Source organism: Poecilia reticulata, linkage group LG12, assembly GCF_000633615.1.
Source record: "Poecilia reticulata strain Guanapo linkage group LG12, Guppy_female_1.0+MT, whole genome shotgun sequence".
NCBI classification, from domain to species: domain Eukaryota; kingdom Metazoa; phylum Chordata; class Actinopteri; order Cyprinodontiformes; family Poeciliidae; genus Poecilia; species Poecilia reticulata.
The window spans coordinates 3,174,853-3,191,567 of NC_024342.1; the positions used below are offsets into that span (position 1 = coordinate 3,174,853).

General features: G+C 40.9%; 1 protein-coding gene across 2 annotated transcripts; it reads right to left on the reverse strand.

The window, feature by feature from the left end:
- Positions 1–448: 448 nt before the first annotated feature.
- On the reverse strand, positions 449–15,644 carry naa25 (N-alpha-acetyltransferase 25, NatB auxiliary subunit). Of its 2 annotated transcripts, none has more exons than XM_008423299.2 (24): positions 15,179–15,344; positions 12,521–12,606; positions 11,623–11,761; positions 11,432–11,550; positions 11,270–11,344; positions 11,087–11,194; positions 10,177–10,255; positions 9,797–9,908; positions 8,844–8,933; positions 8,594–8,766; positions 8,388–8,500; positions 7,582–7,789; positions 6,518–6,607; positions 6,250–6,430; positions 5,102–5,201; positions 4,843–4,994; positions 4,636–4,761; positions 4,296–4,539; positions 3,489–3,612; positions 3,306–3,371; positions 3,131–3,228; positions 2,930–3,040; positions 2,668–2,808; positions 449–2,386 (listed from the first exon to the last, which is right to left on the reverse strand). In XM_008423299.2, exons 1-24 carry the CDS (start codon positions 15,261–15,263, stop codon positions 2,264–2,266), a joined length of 2,943 nt encoding a protein of 980 aa, XP_008421521.1. In that variant the 5' UTR covers positions 15,264–15,344; the 3' UTR covers positions 449–2,263. The 2 variants fall into 2 exon arrangements, with proteins under 2 accessions (XP_008421521.1, XP_008421522.1); XM_008423300.2 differs by lacking the exon at positions 15,179–15,344 and adding an exon at positions 15,547–15,644 and having other exon boundaries at positions 2,264–2,386.
- Positions 15,645–16,715: the final 1,071 nt, after the last annotated feature.

Below are 16,715 nucleotides of genomic sequence, written 5' to 3' on the forward strand. Positions count from 1 at the left end.
CCTTGAACTTTTTCATTTCTATCAAGTTTGATGGAAAGTCACACCTACAGAATTCAGTGTACTTCATGTACCAGACCAACAATGGAGAACACAATTCTAAAGCAGATCATTTTTTAGGTAGTTATACAATTTTCTTACATATAAAACCTGTCACACAATCCTACAACAATACTAACCATACAGTACATTGGAATAGTATATATAACAAAGCATGGTTTTGTTGGAACAGCCCAGCTAAAGTCAGGAAATAAAATAAATTCAGAATCTGTGGCAAAACCAAAAATAAATGTTCAGGCCCTCTTGTTCCAATTTGACCAGCATTCTAATAGGTTTCAAAGAATGTGTTTGCTTTGTTTGTCTGGCACATCAAATTGTCAGCTTCCTAAAATGATGGCGTAAATCATCTTTTGCCAAAAAAGAAAAAAAAAACCTCATATGGCAAAAAATGAAAAATGACATAGGCCTTTATTTTATGGTGACTATCACACATTGAATGTAACAGAAAATGTGAAAAAAGTTCCTTAGATGTGAATAGGTAATGCATCTATGGAACTCTGACTAGTTGATTTTTTTTCCCCGTTGTAGTGAAGAGACATTACACATAAATTGTCACATTTACCCTTTTTATTAAAAAAAAAGCAAAAAAAAAAAAAAAGCATTGACATTCCAGTGTTTGTGTTTTTCCATTTTCTAACAAAATGGGGCGATGAGACGACACTAGATTGTCAAACCCTTATTGTGAGCACATGTAAGATCACCAACATCTTTTCTGCAGCCACAAACCATGACAAAAAAATTAAATAAAAAAAAGGAAAAAAAACAACAAAAAAACCCCCATGATATCAGACATTAAAAAATAGAGGAAATAGGAAGCCGTCATTAGGGATACCGTTTACTATATGTTCATATTTCAATGCCAAAGTCAAAAACCCCAACACGGGGTTCAACAGTCATCAGTGCTCCCCCAAGTGAGGCAGTTACTAAAAAAAATAAAAAGCATGACAAGATTCAGTTTTTTTGTACTTTTTAAAGTGGGTGTCAAAAGCAGGGAGGGACAAACGACCCCTTTCTACTTTAGCTGCTTAAAAAACAAAAAACAAACAAAGTCCTTCGAAAAGGCTGCGCTCAGCTTGTATTTACACTTAGGTCCAATGTTCTATTGGTTGGAGACCCGTCCCAGAGCAGAATGATCGCAACACACACACACACACACACACGCACGCACACACACTCAAGCTTCTGGCAAATGGGCGTTTCCAAGTGTGTCACTACATACAACGGTATCCGTCGGTTGCATAGAGACGGATTCTTCTCACCAGAGCAGCGCGTGTTCCTGGTAAACATTCAAGTTCGGATCATCGCTTGGAATGATCCTTAAATAATGGGAATCAGTCGAGTTTTAAACCGGGTCAACAGACTTGTTCACAAGCACCACTTCTGTAAAGGGAAAAAAAAAGAAAAAAAGAAAAGGAAACAGAAAGATGGACACACCATTTACATTTACATATATATATATACATATATATATATATATATATAAAAATGAAAAAAGATTAGTTCGTCTCTTTGTAATACTGTAACTACAGGTGGTTCAAAGCAACACACAACATACAGGAAAAAGACAACCGCAACAAAAGAAGACAAAACTACTCTGAAATGGAGAAGAGGGGGTTATCTGTCAGTCTGAATGGCTCCCTGCTCGGCTGCCGCCAAAAAAAAACAAAAACAAAAAAAAAAGCAGCACGTCGACGGATCCTTCCTCCCTTGGAGATGAAGTTGTGCGTCTCACTGCGATTGTTTTATTATTTTCGACGTGACCGGAAAACAGGAACCTCGCTGACAGACGGGATAGTGGTTCGTTGCGTCTTATACTCTCATTCAGTTGAGGAGTTATGGTTTATATTATGTACAATAATTTATTAGATTCTAAAACTGTATATCCATTTTTTCTTCTTCCTAATGCAAGATAACTCTTTCAAAGAGAGTGCACCATTTTTTTTACCTCAATTTTGCAGATGCTGCATCAGTTCATGAGTTTTTTTTTTGTTTACTTACAGGCTTCATGTGCTATTAGAGTTGCAGGTGTTCCAGAGAGAGGGCCTGGGAGAGGAAAAATAAGAGCTCCAGACAGAAAGTAGTGAGGATGGATCGGAACCGGACAGCGTGGCCGGGTTTTTTGCTCGACTCGCAGGGCAGAGCTGGTAGGTGATGGAGTGATGGGCGTACAGTCATCTTCAGTCCAGGATGTGTCGTTTTTATTTTTTCAGATTTTAAGGTTCTTTATAGTTTCGGCTCTTTTTTTGAGTAGATCTCCCACCTCCTGTAGCGAGCGCAGGTAACTGCTCTGCACCTTGTCCATAGCAGCCTTCGTAAACGACTCCTCCTCCTGAAACACAGAAACATCAGCCGCTTATCGCTTATTTTTCCACTGATGCCAACTGAGTGACTTGGTTGCTATATTTAGCAACTTTTCACACGCACACAAAAAATTAAATTAAAACGGTATCATATTGGCCAGATAGCTACAATTGGTGCATCATTAAAAGAAAATATTGAAAAATATGCAAAAAGCTGGTCAACAATTACATTAATGTTTCAAATGCTGTCACACCAACAACAAACTTTCCATTTACCATTTTATTGAATAGAAATATTTCTTGCACCTACCCTTGAGCATCCTTCCAAGGTTAAACTGGCCAGCTTTAGGGCAGTGATGCCAGACTCTTGCCCCCTGATGTGCTCCACTGCCTGGGTAAGTAAGTCCTGCAAGTCCCCAGTCAGCTCCTGGTATCCACACACCACCAACGGCTGCAGCACAGGACGACGACACGGCAGGGAGACAACATGAGACACATGGATAGACACCTCACAGAGCTGCATAAGAGGTGTGTGTGTGTGTGTGTGTGTGTGTGTGTGTGTGTGTGTGTACCATTGAAGTATTGGCATCCTTTTTCTTCTTTTTCTTCTTCTGTAAACTTGTCTTCAGTGGTCGCAGGATCTTGGCACAGTAGCTAGCACTCCACAACACTATGCTCACTGTCTGCAGAACAAACCCGACAAAGTGTTTGTTTCAAATTATTAGAGTATTTGGAAAAAAATAAAAAAAAAATAAAAAAAACAAGAGTTTTACCTCAAGAAAGAAAACTAGATTTTCTAATAAAGAGGGTTGAGTTTTTAATTTGCTCTCTTTCATTTCCAATAAGTCTCCTTTGCTTTTATTAAGTATTTCTGTGAAGAGAACATAGAATTATGAAGCATATGAAAAAACAAATGGAGCCTAAAATATAACCCAGCCGGTACCTCACCTTGAAGTTGAACAACTAATGACTTAAAAATGTTACAGATCTGAATTTGAAGCTCCGATGATTCGTCTAGGACAAGTGAACACACGCACACACAAAAAACAACAAAAAAAACAACATTAAGTGTCAGGTGGAACACAGCGAGCCACGTCATTGGGCCTCAAAGCTGAGGTCATTTCATCTCACCGAGTCCGGCTGACTCCAGCTCCTGCAGGTGGACCGAGAGCTGCAGCGCCGCAGCCTGACAGTGGCAGCTGCCGACGGACAGCGCCGAGGCCAGCCGGGTGGAGGGGGGGCCCAGCAGGGGGTACTGGGACCATAAAAGAAAAACAATCGATGTATTAAAGAGACGGTGCTGTGCATTTTCCAGCCACATGACATCCTTTTAAAGCAGTCATTTTTATAACTTCAGTCATCATAAAAATGTGATGTAGATCAAATATGACTTCAATTACAAGGACAAATTTCTTTCAACACCTTAAAGAGTTTGTCTCTTTAAAAGCTGCTGCTCTTTCTGAAGCTCCGCCTTCAGGAAGTCATCACAACATGGCTCCTCTATTAACCCTTTAACAACGTTTTTACCAGCGATTCACAGAGAAGCAGCTCCTATAATGAGCTGAGCTGATGTGCAGTTCCACCAGGTGTATGCCAATTGCTGCTGGCTAGTCTGAAGGAGCTGAGCAGAGGAAACAGTACCTCAGAGGAGGAGCTTTGTCCTCCTCCTCGCCTGGGCGTTCTTGAACTACTGAATGGTTGCCATGTGTGATTAATGGATTTCTCTAACATGCGTGAAAGAATTAAGGCAACACTCACGGGTGTGTTTTTGAAAATTACATAACATTATAAGCATGATGTAAAGCTCAAAAAAGTTGATTTTTGGAGCTGCCTCTTTAAGAAACATATCTGCCTCATATCCTGTTCTTCTTGCTGAGAATACACACAAATCTAGCCCAATGCTAACAGAGCAAGCATCAGAGCTGGCCTGACCTGTACCTGTGTTTGTTTCTCTGTGATCTGCGCCGCTGCATGCAGTGTCTGGTTGAGCTGCGACAGCAGGCTGCGGTGGAGCGAGCTCCTGTCACCGACGCCGTTCTCGTTGGACATCTCAGAGTTCTGCTGCGAGGTGGCGTGTCCCGATGGCGTGAGCGAGGCGAGCAGGCGCAACGTCAGCGAGCGGATCCGCAGCCAGGCCGTCTCCTCCTCCATAGAGCGAGTCCGGTGCTCATCAGTTAACTGCCTGTAAAGGGGGGAGAGGGCAAAAAAGAAAAAGAAAAGGCGAACATGTGGGTCCGATTTTTGATTCTGTGAAAGAAAGAGAATATATATTCCATACCTTTGTTTATGGTCCCAGTTTGTGAATACAGTAAGGTCTCTGTTGTCCCTTAAAGTATCCCAGGGGACATCGTCTTCCTCTGAAGACAAAGACATGGCCTTAACACTTTCCTCTAGACTCAAGACGCTGAAAAAACAAAGACAGCTCAATCAAAGGAGAACCGCCTGCAAAACCCGACGGCTGTTACTCTGCGGCGCCTGGCCTTACACGTCCGCCTCCAGGTACAAGTCCAGTAGCATCCTTTCAGTGCGGACCTGGGCGAAGTGCAGCGATTGGTTCAGTCGGTTCCTGAGAGCGATGAACTCTGGGATTTTTTCAAACGCGCCGTACTTGTACGCCTGGATGATGTACTCGGAGGTCTGGAACAGAGCGGCAGAAAAAAAGAAAAAGAAACGGTGTTTAGGGAGTCGAGGGCAGTGGGAGGGTGAGATTCGGAGCCGGAGGAGGGAGGGAGGGACACGCTTACATCTTTCTGGTTGGAGTGGAAAAACCTGAGGGAGAAGTTGCAGGACTGGGAGGCAGCGGAGAACTGACCCAGAGACTCGGCGTAACGTGTTAAAAGAAACCTGAACAGGAAAAAAAAAAAAAAAAAAAAACACGACTTGATCAGAATCTGTACGTAGAATGTCAGAGGCAACTTTTACCACCGTTAGAAAGTAAATTATACACAGAGTTTGCACAGTAATATTCAAGGACTTTAAGCATTTTGAAGGCAAGTTTTAAACATTTTCCAGCACCAAACACACACAAAAAAAGCTTCAATTCACTATTGTATGACATTATTAATAATGTCTTGTGATTGCATTCTAAATTCCACAGCAAAAACAAACTAAAACCTAAGAAATTTTAAGTTTTGAAATGTCTCTGAAACACTAATTTCACAAAAAATATCAATCATACACTAAAGCAATGCTATGCTCTTGCATTTTTGACAAAAAATATATTTATATTTTTTATATTATATTTATTTGGTTGTTTAAAAAAAAAAGAAAAAAAAATCTCTTAAAAATGTTCTTGGCAAGTTTTCTAGCATTTAGCAAATAGAAATAACTTTGGTAATTATAACTGACCTAAAACAAGAAAAGTTTTGTCTCACTTCATTTCAGATGTTGAGAAAAAAAAAGTATTTTTATTAGATGTATAAAAACATCTGGTTTCAACTGTAAATATCGGTCTCCAAATGTAGGCCGTTAAGCAAACAGACTGCACTTCATTACAAAACTGCAAAGTTTTAATATGGAGCACTTTCCAGGACTTCATATAGAAATCAAGCACTTTCCTTGAAACCTTGAAAACATCCAAATTAAATTCAAGCATTTTCAATGTTTTTAAGCACTTGTGCAAATTTTGCCTATAGGTTTTGTAGTAATATTTAAAAAAAAGCTAAATAACCTAAATAAAGTTCTCAGTTATTCAGCTGAAAAAGTTGCATGTTTTTCACAAGGAGAACTGATGACCTGAAACATGTCCAGTCAGTCAGACAGATAAAAAGACAAAAGTTAAAGAAACAGAGAGCTGAAAAATAGAGTGGAAGGGAAAAACTAGCTGAAAAAAATACACAAATTTATGTAAAATTCACAGGTTGCGTCTCCTGAACCATGTGGTTGAACTGACCCTATGGTGTCGTGCTGTATGTGCTTGGCATCCAGGCTGGAGTAAAGGTCCACCACAGGCTCAAAGGAGCCCAGGCGGCAGTAGAGGAGCAGCAGCAGCAGCTTGAACTGGGCGTTGGAGGAGCTGTGAGACAGACCCTCCTCCAGGAGGCCCAGACACTGCCACACCATGTCCTCATCTCCTGCACGCGCAAACACAAGGACAACGTGGAGACGATGCTTTGGCTGGAGTTACAAGAATGACAAAATGATTCTAAAAAGAGGCTGACCTGTTTCTGTCCACAGGTCTATGTACACATGAGCTGCCATGAGGCAGTACATGTCAGAGAACTGCAGCTCGGTCTTCAGGGCGCTGCTCCCTGTAACAAAAAAAACCAAGATGGCAAATAAAATGAACCCTTCGATTTGTTTTTTAAATCATCCAACCCTTTAAAGTTTCAAACAACAAGTTTCAAAATCACAAAGCAGAAGTCCTCCAGTCCACTAGGGGGAGTCGACCAACAAATCAACCAGACCCTCAGTAAAAGGAAAAGAAGTTGGAGGAAAAAAGTAAAGATGTGCTATACTTCATATCTTTTACAATAACATACAACAGCAGCATATTTATGTAGGTAATATTATCTACTCCACCCTGCCCCTAGTGGTCTGGAGCACTTCTGATTTTGTGACGTTTCATATTTGCCATTTGTGGCATTTTTCCAGGGGCTGCACAGTGGCGCAGTTGGTAGAGCTGTTGCCTTGCAGCAAGAAGGTTCTGGGTTCGATTCCCGGCCCTGGTATTTCTGCATGGAGTTTGCATGTTCTCCCTGTGCATGTGTGGGTTTTCTCAATTTCTCAACACCTAGGCTCCAAATTGCCCCTAGGTGTGAGTGTGTGTGTGCATGGTTGTCTCTGTGTTGCCCTGCGACAGACCGGCAACCTGTCTGGGGTGTACCCCGCCCCTTGCCCGAAACGTTAGCTAGAGAGGCACCAGCAACCCTCCCGACCCCATTAAGGGACAAGGGTGCAAGAAAATGGATGGATGGATGGATGGCATTTTTCCAAAATGGGACAAACATTCAGCAGATCTCTGAAGTGTCACTTCATAAGAGCCGTGAGTTTTCAAATGTTTGGATGAACCGCCAAGAAAGAAACTTAATTCTACCATGCTGGGTCAGAAACAAACATAAAAACTTGGAGAATGCATCAATAATTGAGCCTTTGGGGATACTACGCTCAACATGGTGGACTTTTTGAGCCTCTCACACTTCTTTACTCTGATGTTCAGAACAACGTACGATGCCAAAAGGTCGACACAAAATAAAATAAAAACAGAAACAGTCACCAGTCATACCAAACTTGAGGCCGTGGTGATAGTGAGCCTTGAGCTCGGCGATGAGGCGCAGCTTCCCGCTGACGTCCAGGGAGTGATGCAACCCCAGGGCCCGACTCAGCTGACAAACACACAGATGCCTCTGGAGAGACTTGGTGTCCTCTGGGAAAGCGAAGCCGTCCTCTCCCTGCTCCCCCAGTGGAACCACTTCACTCAGCTGGTTAATAAACTGCAGGAAGGAAACAAAACAGAACAGAATCTGTTTTACACCAAATCTTCGCTGTTCCACAGGCAGGCACACCTCTGAAACCTGCCCTACCAGGGCTATGAGTTTTTGGGTTTTTCATTATAGTTCAGTTTTATTTTATTGTGACTTTTTGTTTGTATGATTAAATTAGTTTTAGTTTGTTTTTAGAGTGTGTTTGATAGTTTTTACCAAGTTATTAAAAGATTTTTTGTTTACTTTGTTGTTTATAGTAGTAGTTCTAGGTTTTCCATATTTTGGCTCATTTTTAGCAGAAAGTATTGTGATTATGAAATATTTATTGGGTAATGAATACTCAGCAGAAAATAAAATTTTTAAAAAACAAATTCAATTATTGCTCAACAACCAACTGACTGACTGGTGTTTTCTCCCAACTTTTGCCGTTGTCGTTGGCGGACTAGAGTAAGCGCCGCATGTTTTAGTTAGTTTTATAAATGCACAATATAGATTCTGCTGTAGTTTTTCCAAATTAAATTACTGTTTTTATTAATTTCGGATAACAAAGCAGTTTTCTCAAGTTCAGTTTCCTTGTTGTGGTGGACGACAGTAACCTTGGTCCTACCTGGACGTGCTGGTCTGGACTCAGCAGATGAAGGTATATTTTCAGGTCGGTGATGCAGCACGGCTTGTCTCCGAACTTCCTGAAGAACTGCACCATCAGGTCTAGAGGCTCGCCTGTTTAAACCCAAACAGCAGAGTGTGATGTAAAGCAGCAGCAACCTCAGGTAGGTGAACAACTCGTCTCCAGCCCGGAGCGTCCCGCCCTACCTGGCAGGTTCTCCTCAGGGTAGCCTCGTTCTCTCAGTCGGTGCATCAACTCCAGCCGGGCTAAGTACGGCCCTCTGAGAGAGCGAGAGTCTTTTTCGTCTTCTACTTTGATTCTCTCCTCCACAAACCTCACCACCTCGGCCACGGTGTGATGCACCGAACCCTCCGAGCAGCTGGAGACACAGAAACATGGTGAGAGCGCAGCCTCCTTTTCCCTGACACCGAGCTTCCTTATTAGAATTCCGCTCACTGTTCTCCGTCCTCCGGCGGGCTCCACGACTGGTCCATCAGGTGGAACAGAGAGTCAAAGTAGGAGGGGTAGAACTGCCAGTCGTCAGGACTGAAACAGGAAACAGATTTAAGACTTTTTAATGCCACCATGAATGGAATTTAAGCCCTGCATCTGTACAGAAAGGTAAGAATGTCATCCAGTCAACTGGCAATAAATTTGGACTTGCCTATTAAAAAAAGCTAGCTAACTGGCATGTTAGCAATTAGCTACTGATAACCTCAGCCATAGACATAATAAAGGTATTTATTATTTCATTATTATCCGTCTATGGCCGTAACTGAAGACACAGAACACAATGAGTGCAACTTTCAGAAAAGTTCTACAGTAAAAAAAAAAAAAAAAAAMAGAAAATACAAATTTAATAGTTCTGTCAAGACAAAATGTAAGACCTGTGATTAATAGCCGACTTACTTTTTAAAATGAAATTAAGACATTTTAAGGCATTGATAATTTTAAATGCATGAATTTAAGAATTTTTAATTGTGCGTGGACAGTTTGTATTACTGACGTCGCAGCAGACTGAACGGTGTTTCATGTCAAATCTTCCAACAAAGACAGGAGGTGCTTAGATTGATGACACCTGCAGTGTTTCCATTGACCGTCAAACTGTGTAAATTAGGATTTGCTCAACAGAAACACGTCAAGTTCGAAAAGACTCACGTTTTCAGATAAAGTTTTTGTGCTAGGAGAAGGTTCTTCAGCCATATTAAAACTTACGTAATTTGCAAAACTGAAACACTTTGGCCTCCTTGGACAATGTGCAGCATCACAGTTCATATAGTTGTGTGTCATTTTAACGTGTTGAATCCATAAATCTTCTGTAAAATCACCGACTACAATTACCCCAAAGTGTGACATACATAGTCGCTGCAAAGTAGGCGGGGTCAATCTTTTGATAAATGTTTACCCACTTTTTCAGCAGCAGCTTTTGGGCCAGGGCGTTGCACTCCGGCCAGCGTTCCAGTCGAGTGTAGAGCATCATGCACTTCCTCTCCCTGCTCTGCAGCTCACTGGTCAGTTTCTCTGTGGAACAAAGTTCAAAAGGAAGGCTGAAGGTAAAAACAATACTGACTTTTTCCAACATTTATGTGCTATAAAAATATTAGGAAATCAACAAGAAAAAACGGATCACTGCTGTTGCATACACCAAGAGGGAAGACCACAAACAGCAGTTATTCAGTCATATTTGATCCAAGAACTTTGTTCTATTATATATAGAACAGAGATATTGCAAAAAAAAACAAACAAAAACAAAACACAAAACAAAAAAACACTAAAAACATCCACCTACCTCCCAGTGGACCCCTGATCACATCGAGAGCTTCTTCACACTTCCCCAGACGCTCCAGGATCATAAAATACAGCTGCACCTGCAGCCACATATGGAAGAAAAAACTATGCTGAAATTCTGTTACCAAGTGAACGTTTTAGAGTTAAACATGCTAGTTTGTATGCAACTTCAGTCTGTTTGACGATTAATCGATTATTAAATTAGTTGACGATTATTTCAGTAATCGATTCCTCACGATAAATCGTTTTGGCCCTACCCTGTCCAGGCTGGAGGTCAAAGGTCAGAGGATGATGCAGACTCCGTAGCCGTTTTTGCACTGCAAGGAACGGAATGGGTTCAAAGTAGGGCCGACCGTGTTTGCATTAGAACTTCCGACTCAGTTCCACCCGGCTCCTTGAAACCACAAGAGCTGTGGTTCCAAGCGGGGCTGCTTAGAATTCAGCAGCTGATTGGTTTTGAGTCAGCCGTTGGTTGTTTTGCAGTCAGCTGTTGATCAGGTCTAGCTGGCTTTCACTAAGCTGTTCTTACTGTAAACAAAGAGTGCTCTTTTTAATATTTTTATTATTATTATTATTTTTAATTTGCGACCAATTCCCCTCAACATTCTGCTGTTACCTCGTCCCATGGTGAGGTCATTTTTTTCCTCCGCTTACTCCCTGATGAACAGTACAGAATGAACTAGATCGGTCAACGAGGAAAGAGAAAGTTTTCCACCGCATCTCTAAGGAAAAGGCTTCGGCCGCTACATCGCAGCCATTGTTTAGTTTCAAAAATAATAATGTCAGGTAAAGCTTCGATGCCGCCCTCAGTTATATGCAAACACAACAGGGCTGCAGTACGGGTGGAACCGGGCCGAAGCGTGCCGTTCCGTTCCGTTCCTTGCAGTGCAAAAACGGCTAGTGAGGCTTACCTCTGCTTCGGCTTCGATCTTCTCCTCCTTCACCATTTTCTCCACCATGCGCTCGGCCAGAGGCAGGAACATGGTCTGGGCCAGTTTCTCATCCTTCGCTGAGATCGCCTACATTAAAAAGAGAGTCGCCTTTTAACTTCATGTAGAAAAAGCAAAAGAAATGCAAACAAAGCATGGCCGTACCTGCATCACCAGACTCATGACAGACCAGAAGTAATATGGATTCTTGGGGACAATTTTGTACAAGGCCATCCCTGCCTGTGAAGTTACGAATAAAGTTGTTTTTATCCATCTCATGACCGATAGGGAAGAAAAATCAGCCGCTAGTAACGTTTGTTTCCTCACCTGCTGCATCTTCTTGTACTCTCCCACGCGGGCGTAAGCCATGAAGAGGTGAGAGTGGTACTCCTCGCTGAGCGGGACCTTCTTCACCGCCGCTTCGTACAGCTTGGTGACCAGCTCGGCTGGAAGCGGACAGTGAACCGTTAACTCAGAGTGCGACATCAGCCGGCAGGAACGGGGGCGTGAATACTTACGGCGGTGCATCTCCCTATACAGAATGGTCAGTGCCTGCAGAGAGTTGTCGTCGGTGGGCTCCAGAGTGGTCACCTCCTGGGCCAACGAGAAGGCTTCATCCTGCTTCCCCGTCCTCTGCAGGCCGATGGCCTTTAAGACCTGCAGAAAAAAATAAAATAAAATAAAAAAGCAGAGCGTTTGAAAAAAAATACTGATGATGCCGTTTATTGAAGGTGAGGCTGCTAGCCGACGATGGCTAACATTGGTTTTAGTTGTCAAGACGTCAACATAATGCACTAAATCTTAAACGTACGAGTGATGTATACAAGAAAAAGGAGTGCAATGCTTTGCTACCAATTGTCAGCGCTACAAGTAGATAACAAGATCAGAAAAAAGTTTTATTAAAAAAAATAGCGAGGAAGATCGAAGTAGGTCAGGCGCTAGCTTGACTATGACAATTTTAACATGTAGATGTGCTGTGGAATTCAGTGTATTTTGGTTCAGCTAAAAAAGAAAAAAAGGCGACCTACACACCACCTTTCTGACATTTCATCAGTAGAGCAGGTGTTTAAATTAGCCAAGCAATACCACAGCGATCATTTATTAATAATCACATTAACAACTTTTATACAAGCATCAAGTCTGAAAACATAAAACTGTAACAGACTGAGTGTTCCGTTCTTCGTGTGGGAAATGTTTGCATGTTTTGTTGGGGGTTGAATCCTGATATGCTAGTTCATCACTAACAGTGTGTTAGGACCATTGTAGATGGAAAAAAAGAAAATCTCAGCCCCCCAAAAAATTCTGAAACTTAAAGAGATTAATCTCAGAAATTTTCTAGAAAAAAAAAAAACAAACCTGAATTTTCTGAGTTTGAAAGGTTGAAAATTTGCCAGAAAAAAAAAAAATCCCACTCACCTTGGCACAGTGCAGGTCCTTGTGTTTCTTCAGCAGTTTATCCGCCTGCTGTATTGCCATCTTATTGTTGCCATTATCAAGGTAATCTGAGGAAACATAATAACAGAATAACTGTTACAGTCATTCAGATTCAGTAGATTTATCATTTCTCCCAGGAGGGAAAACAAATCACTTCATCAATAACCCCCTCAAAAGCAACTGCTTCATCTGAGGAGATGAATAATTAACAGGATTGTTTTTAAGTAAGCAGTACTTTTTATGGGTCATATGATAGGAAATGATTTTCTTATCTTCGGAAGACTTTCAGAACTTCTTGGAGAAGGTTTCACTGATGAACTGGAGATTTTCACACCACCAAATACAAATAAGGAAGAAGCTCAATGATTGAAGGAAGTCTACTTTCTGATATAATCAAGATTAAAAAAAAAAAAAGATACAGCTTTAAAAGTGTAAAAAATAAAATGCATAACAATGGTCTGCCAAAATATTTGTATTTCTCTAATGTTGCAGCAAAAAAAGAAAAAAACTTTATGGGACAAAGAGTCTACCCCTCCCCCGCCTGTTGCTGTACACTGCCAGTCAGCTGGCTCCTACACTTTTTCCCTTTGCTTATATGACAGAGAAATTCAGTTTTTGGAAACTCTGGCTGTCATGAAAAACAAAGAGTTGTGTGTGAAACTAAAAGAAACCCCCACTCTCATTTTTATTAGGAAACATTTTTTTCCCCCTAGTGTTCCACCGTTAAATCAGCCGCAAGTTCCTTAATTTTTAGACAGACTATTTGCCATGCTAACATTAGCTCCAAAGGAAACACAATACCTTTTCTTGTAATTCTTAAAATCTTTATATCGATCATTATATTGTTAGGATTCAACGACTGCTGTATTCTGGCCGATCACCAATCTTTAAAAAGAGCCTGACCTGTTGATTCCCACTTTGGCCAACTCCTTTTTTTTTTTCTTTTTATTAGAAAAGTTGCTAAACATAGCAACAAAAATTACTAAATCGGCAACAGCTGTTAGATTTTCAGATGAGTATCTGCCAACAGCCCAAAATGAAGCATATCTGGGTCGATTTATCGGTGCGCCATTAATAACCAATGTCAATATCTATTATTAATTGCTGCTTTCCTGCTTGAAATAAAGGCAGTTAATGTAGATTTTTATTTTAATGGTTTTATTACTAAACCTCATCACACCAGCAGAAGATTTTAAAGTAATTTCTCTTTACAGCCATATTTTGTGCTGTTACTGCACAGGGATGTCAAAAACTATAAAATAATTAGCTTACATTCTAGTGAAGCCTTAACAAAAAACTGCAAACTACACGTTTTCCCCGAACGCCTCACGAGTATTGCAGTGTGCGGACGCAGAGCCACAAACTGTTTCGGTCCCTCCAGGACAGCTGGTTGCCAAAATTAACCGGCCGGCGCAGCAGTATGCTGTGATTATGTCACATCTATTCTCTCTGCTCAAGCTGCCATCACAGGGAAGGGAAAACCGCTGAAAACTTTGAGGAATGGGTTGGACTCCAACATCAGGATGCAGTTTAAAAGTGGGACACACGACAGGCAGCACACAGGGTCCTGAAAACAGCAGGCGCACGCAAAATAAAATCCTCTTAAAACGTCGGCACAAATTTATTTCTATTTCCGTTTTAAGTTTTTCAATCTGACTGGTTTTCTGAGTCCTAAAGGTCGAATTTTAGCATCACCTTAAATACTAACCTGATGCAGTTGAGCTTTTTCAATCCCAAGCATCAGATCAAGATCCTAATTTTTTTCCAGCATTTATTTATTTTTTTATGATCTTGATCAGGACATGCTACTTAAACTTAACAGAACTACTGCTTTGTGACGACAGCAAATGATGAAATTACTTTTCTTCTTCTCTCTGGTGTTGGGCTGCAATGATAATGACAGTACAGGGCTGCCAATACTTTTTTTTTTTTTTTTACAAAAGTAGCTTGTTTTCAAAAATATTTGAAATCTGACGATGCCAGTCTGTCCTGGTCTTCTTAAATGCCTTCATTGTGTTACTTTAGCTAAATTCTCCAAAAGGGATAATTTGATCCAGAGTAAGTAATGATTTATAGCAAAGAAGCCAAACAAGAACTCAAACCTAGCATGAAATTTTACTATACCTGAATTAAGTTTAATTTTACAGAAAAGCCTCCATATGAAACTTCAATAAAACTCTGCCTTACAAACACCTTAATGTTGCTCACTGAGATCCGACATGTATGCAGTTTCTATTAATACCTGATGGCTAACACTGTGGCCGTAAAAAAACATTTAGCCAAAAACCACATAAAAGCGGGTAAAATTTCGGTTAAATTTGCCAATAAAATCCTAATAGACGCCTCTTATAAAGGTTACTCGGCGGTTTGAGCGGAGCTCTGACAGCTCCACACAGCTAGCCAGCTACAAAGCATTGTCCTTAACTGTTGTGATGCTAATGCTAACTAAAGGCTAACTATACAACTATGCCTTTCAAATATTGCAGCTGCCGCGTTATGTCGGACATTGTAGTCCAAACCTGACAAGAAATATCTTGTGAAGTCCATAAAGTACTTAAAATGTATCGACAATGTACCTACAATTTGACAGGCTTATTATCTTGACACATTAGCCAGCTGAGCTAGCTGTCAAACACCCACCGTTAGCAAAAGGAGAAACCTTTCGACTTTGAGAGGGAGCTACTCCGCACCTTAAAATCGCCCAAACCTTAAAGTGCTTCAACATAACTGCTAATGAGCGTAGTTTTTGAAGCGGGAGGTGCGAGAATTCGCTCAGACGTCCGCCGCAGCAGCGTTGTCCTTCTCCGGCTTAGCGTTAGACCGGGTAAGGTGCACTGTCATTGGACCCTGCATGCAGCAGAGTCCGCGGCTGGAACCTGAGGGGCCGCATCACTGCACTTAAAACTCCAACAGCCTGTATTGAAATCATATAGTCCCCAATAGAACACGGCCTTGTTCTTCAAACCTGCCCCACTGCATAAATATGCATCTTCTAATTGATATCCTACCATAAATAGGTCTGAGTCTCCTGTCGTTGGGATCTTGCACATGGCCTCTCGCCGCCATGGTGGAGTTTACCTGCTGTGTAAATGTTCGCGCATGCGTACTTCCGGCTGTATCATGCGTGATTTAAGAATTCCCCCCCCCCCCCCCTGCTGAAATCAGAATAGCATGCGGATATGGAAACCCATTACTGTCAATAAATAAACATAGGAAGCAACGATTTAAAATATATATTGTGAGAAATTGGAAAATTTAATTTTCCTTCAAAGATGTCTTTGCGTCACGAGATGTACATCACCAAGACTGAATTACTATGACAACCAAAGTACTCTTGAGTCAAATCTGTTGACAAAAATTGAGCAACAGGTGAAAAATATGACTCCATTAAGTAACAATCTTTAAAAATAAAAAAACATTTCTGTCAAAGGTTTTTAAAATAGATATGTGTATGTTAGAATGTCTTAATTCAGTAGAATTCCTCAACGAATGACCTTTTTGAGATCACATCACAGCATCTTAAAGTGTTTCTTTACATTTTTTTATTTAATAAAATATTTAGAGGTGAACCTGTTGAGTTGCTTGAGATCAATAAATAATTCATGTGCACTTGAGCTTAAAAGTCATGAACTGATGGGCAAACATTTTTCTTGCCAAGATCTTGAAGCAGCAAACACAATTAAACTGTGTGGTGTGATGGTTACATGTACTGTCATTCTTTTTGTACACGAGTGCAAAAAAGGTACTGAGATGTAAGTTTTTATGTCAGTCTACAGAATATTTGGCCAAATATCTTGGGGGGTCAAGCTTGACCTTTCTTGGAAAATGTTACAGAACTTTGAATTTTTCATGGCCGAAAGTGGCTTTACCTCAGAACTCTCCCTGCTGAAATTAAACCATACGGCCACCCGTCAATTATTTATGACATGGGCTATGAAATGGAGTTACTAGATCATTACTATATCCTTTGCTAAGCTACAGATTCATATTAATCATAAGTGTAAAAATATATTTCAGTAAGTATATTACATTGATTATCCATGTATTGAAACATGAATAATCATGTATTAATAAATGATTACATTCAAGAATTGGTCTTACGGCCAAATCTTAAATGTAGTTGGGGTTATTTGTATTCCACAAGCTTTTTAAAGTGCGCAGTTCGGCCTGGTCTCAC

Coding starts and splice junctions, on each gene's coding strand:
- naa25 (XM_008423299.2), bottom strand. CDS start 15,263: ATGTTGAAGCACTTTAAGGTTTGGGCGATTTTAAGGTGCGGAGTAGCT. Junction 11,195..11,269: donor TCATGAGTCTGGTGATGCAG/GTACGGCCATGC, acceptor TTTTTAATGTAG/GCGATCTCAGCGAAGGATGA. Junction 8,767..8,843: donor CCGCCGGAGGACGGAGAACA/GTGAGCGGAATT, acceptor CTGTGTCTCCAG/CTGCTCGGAGGGTTCGGTGC.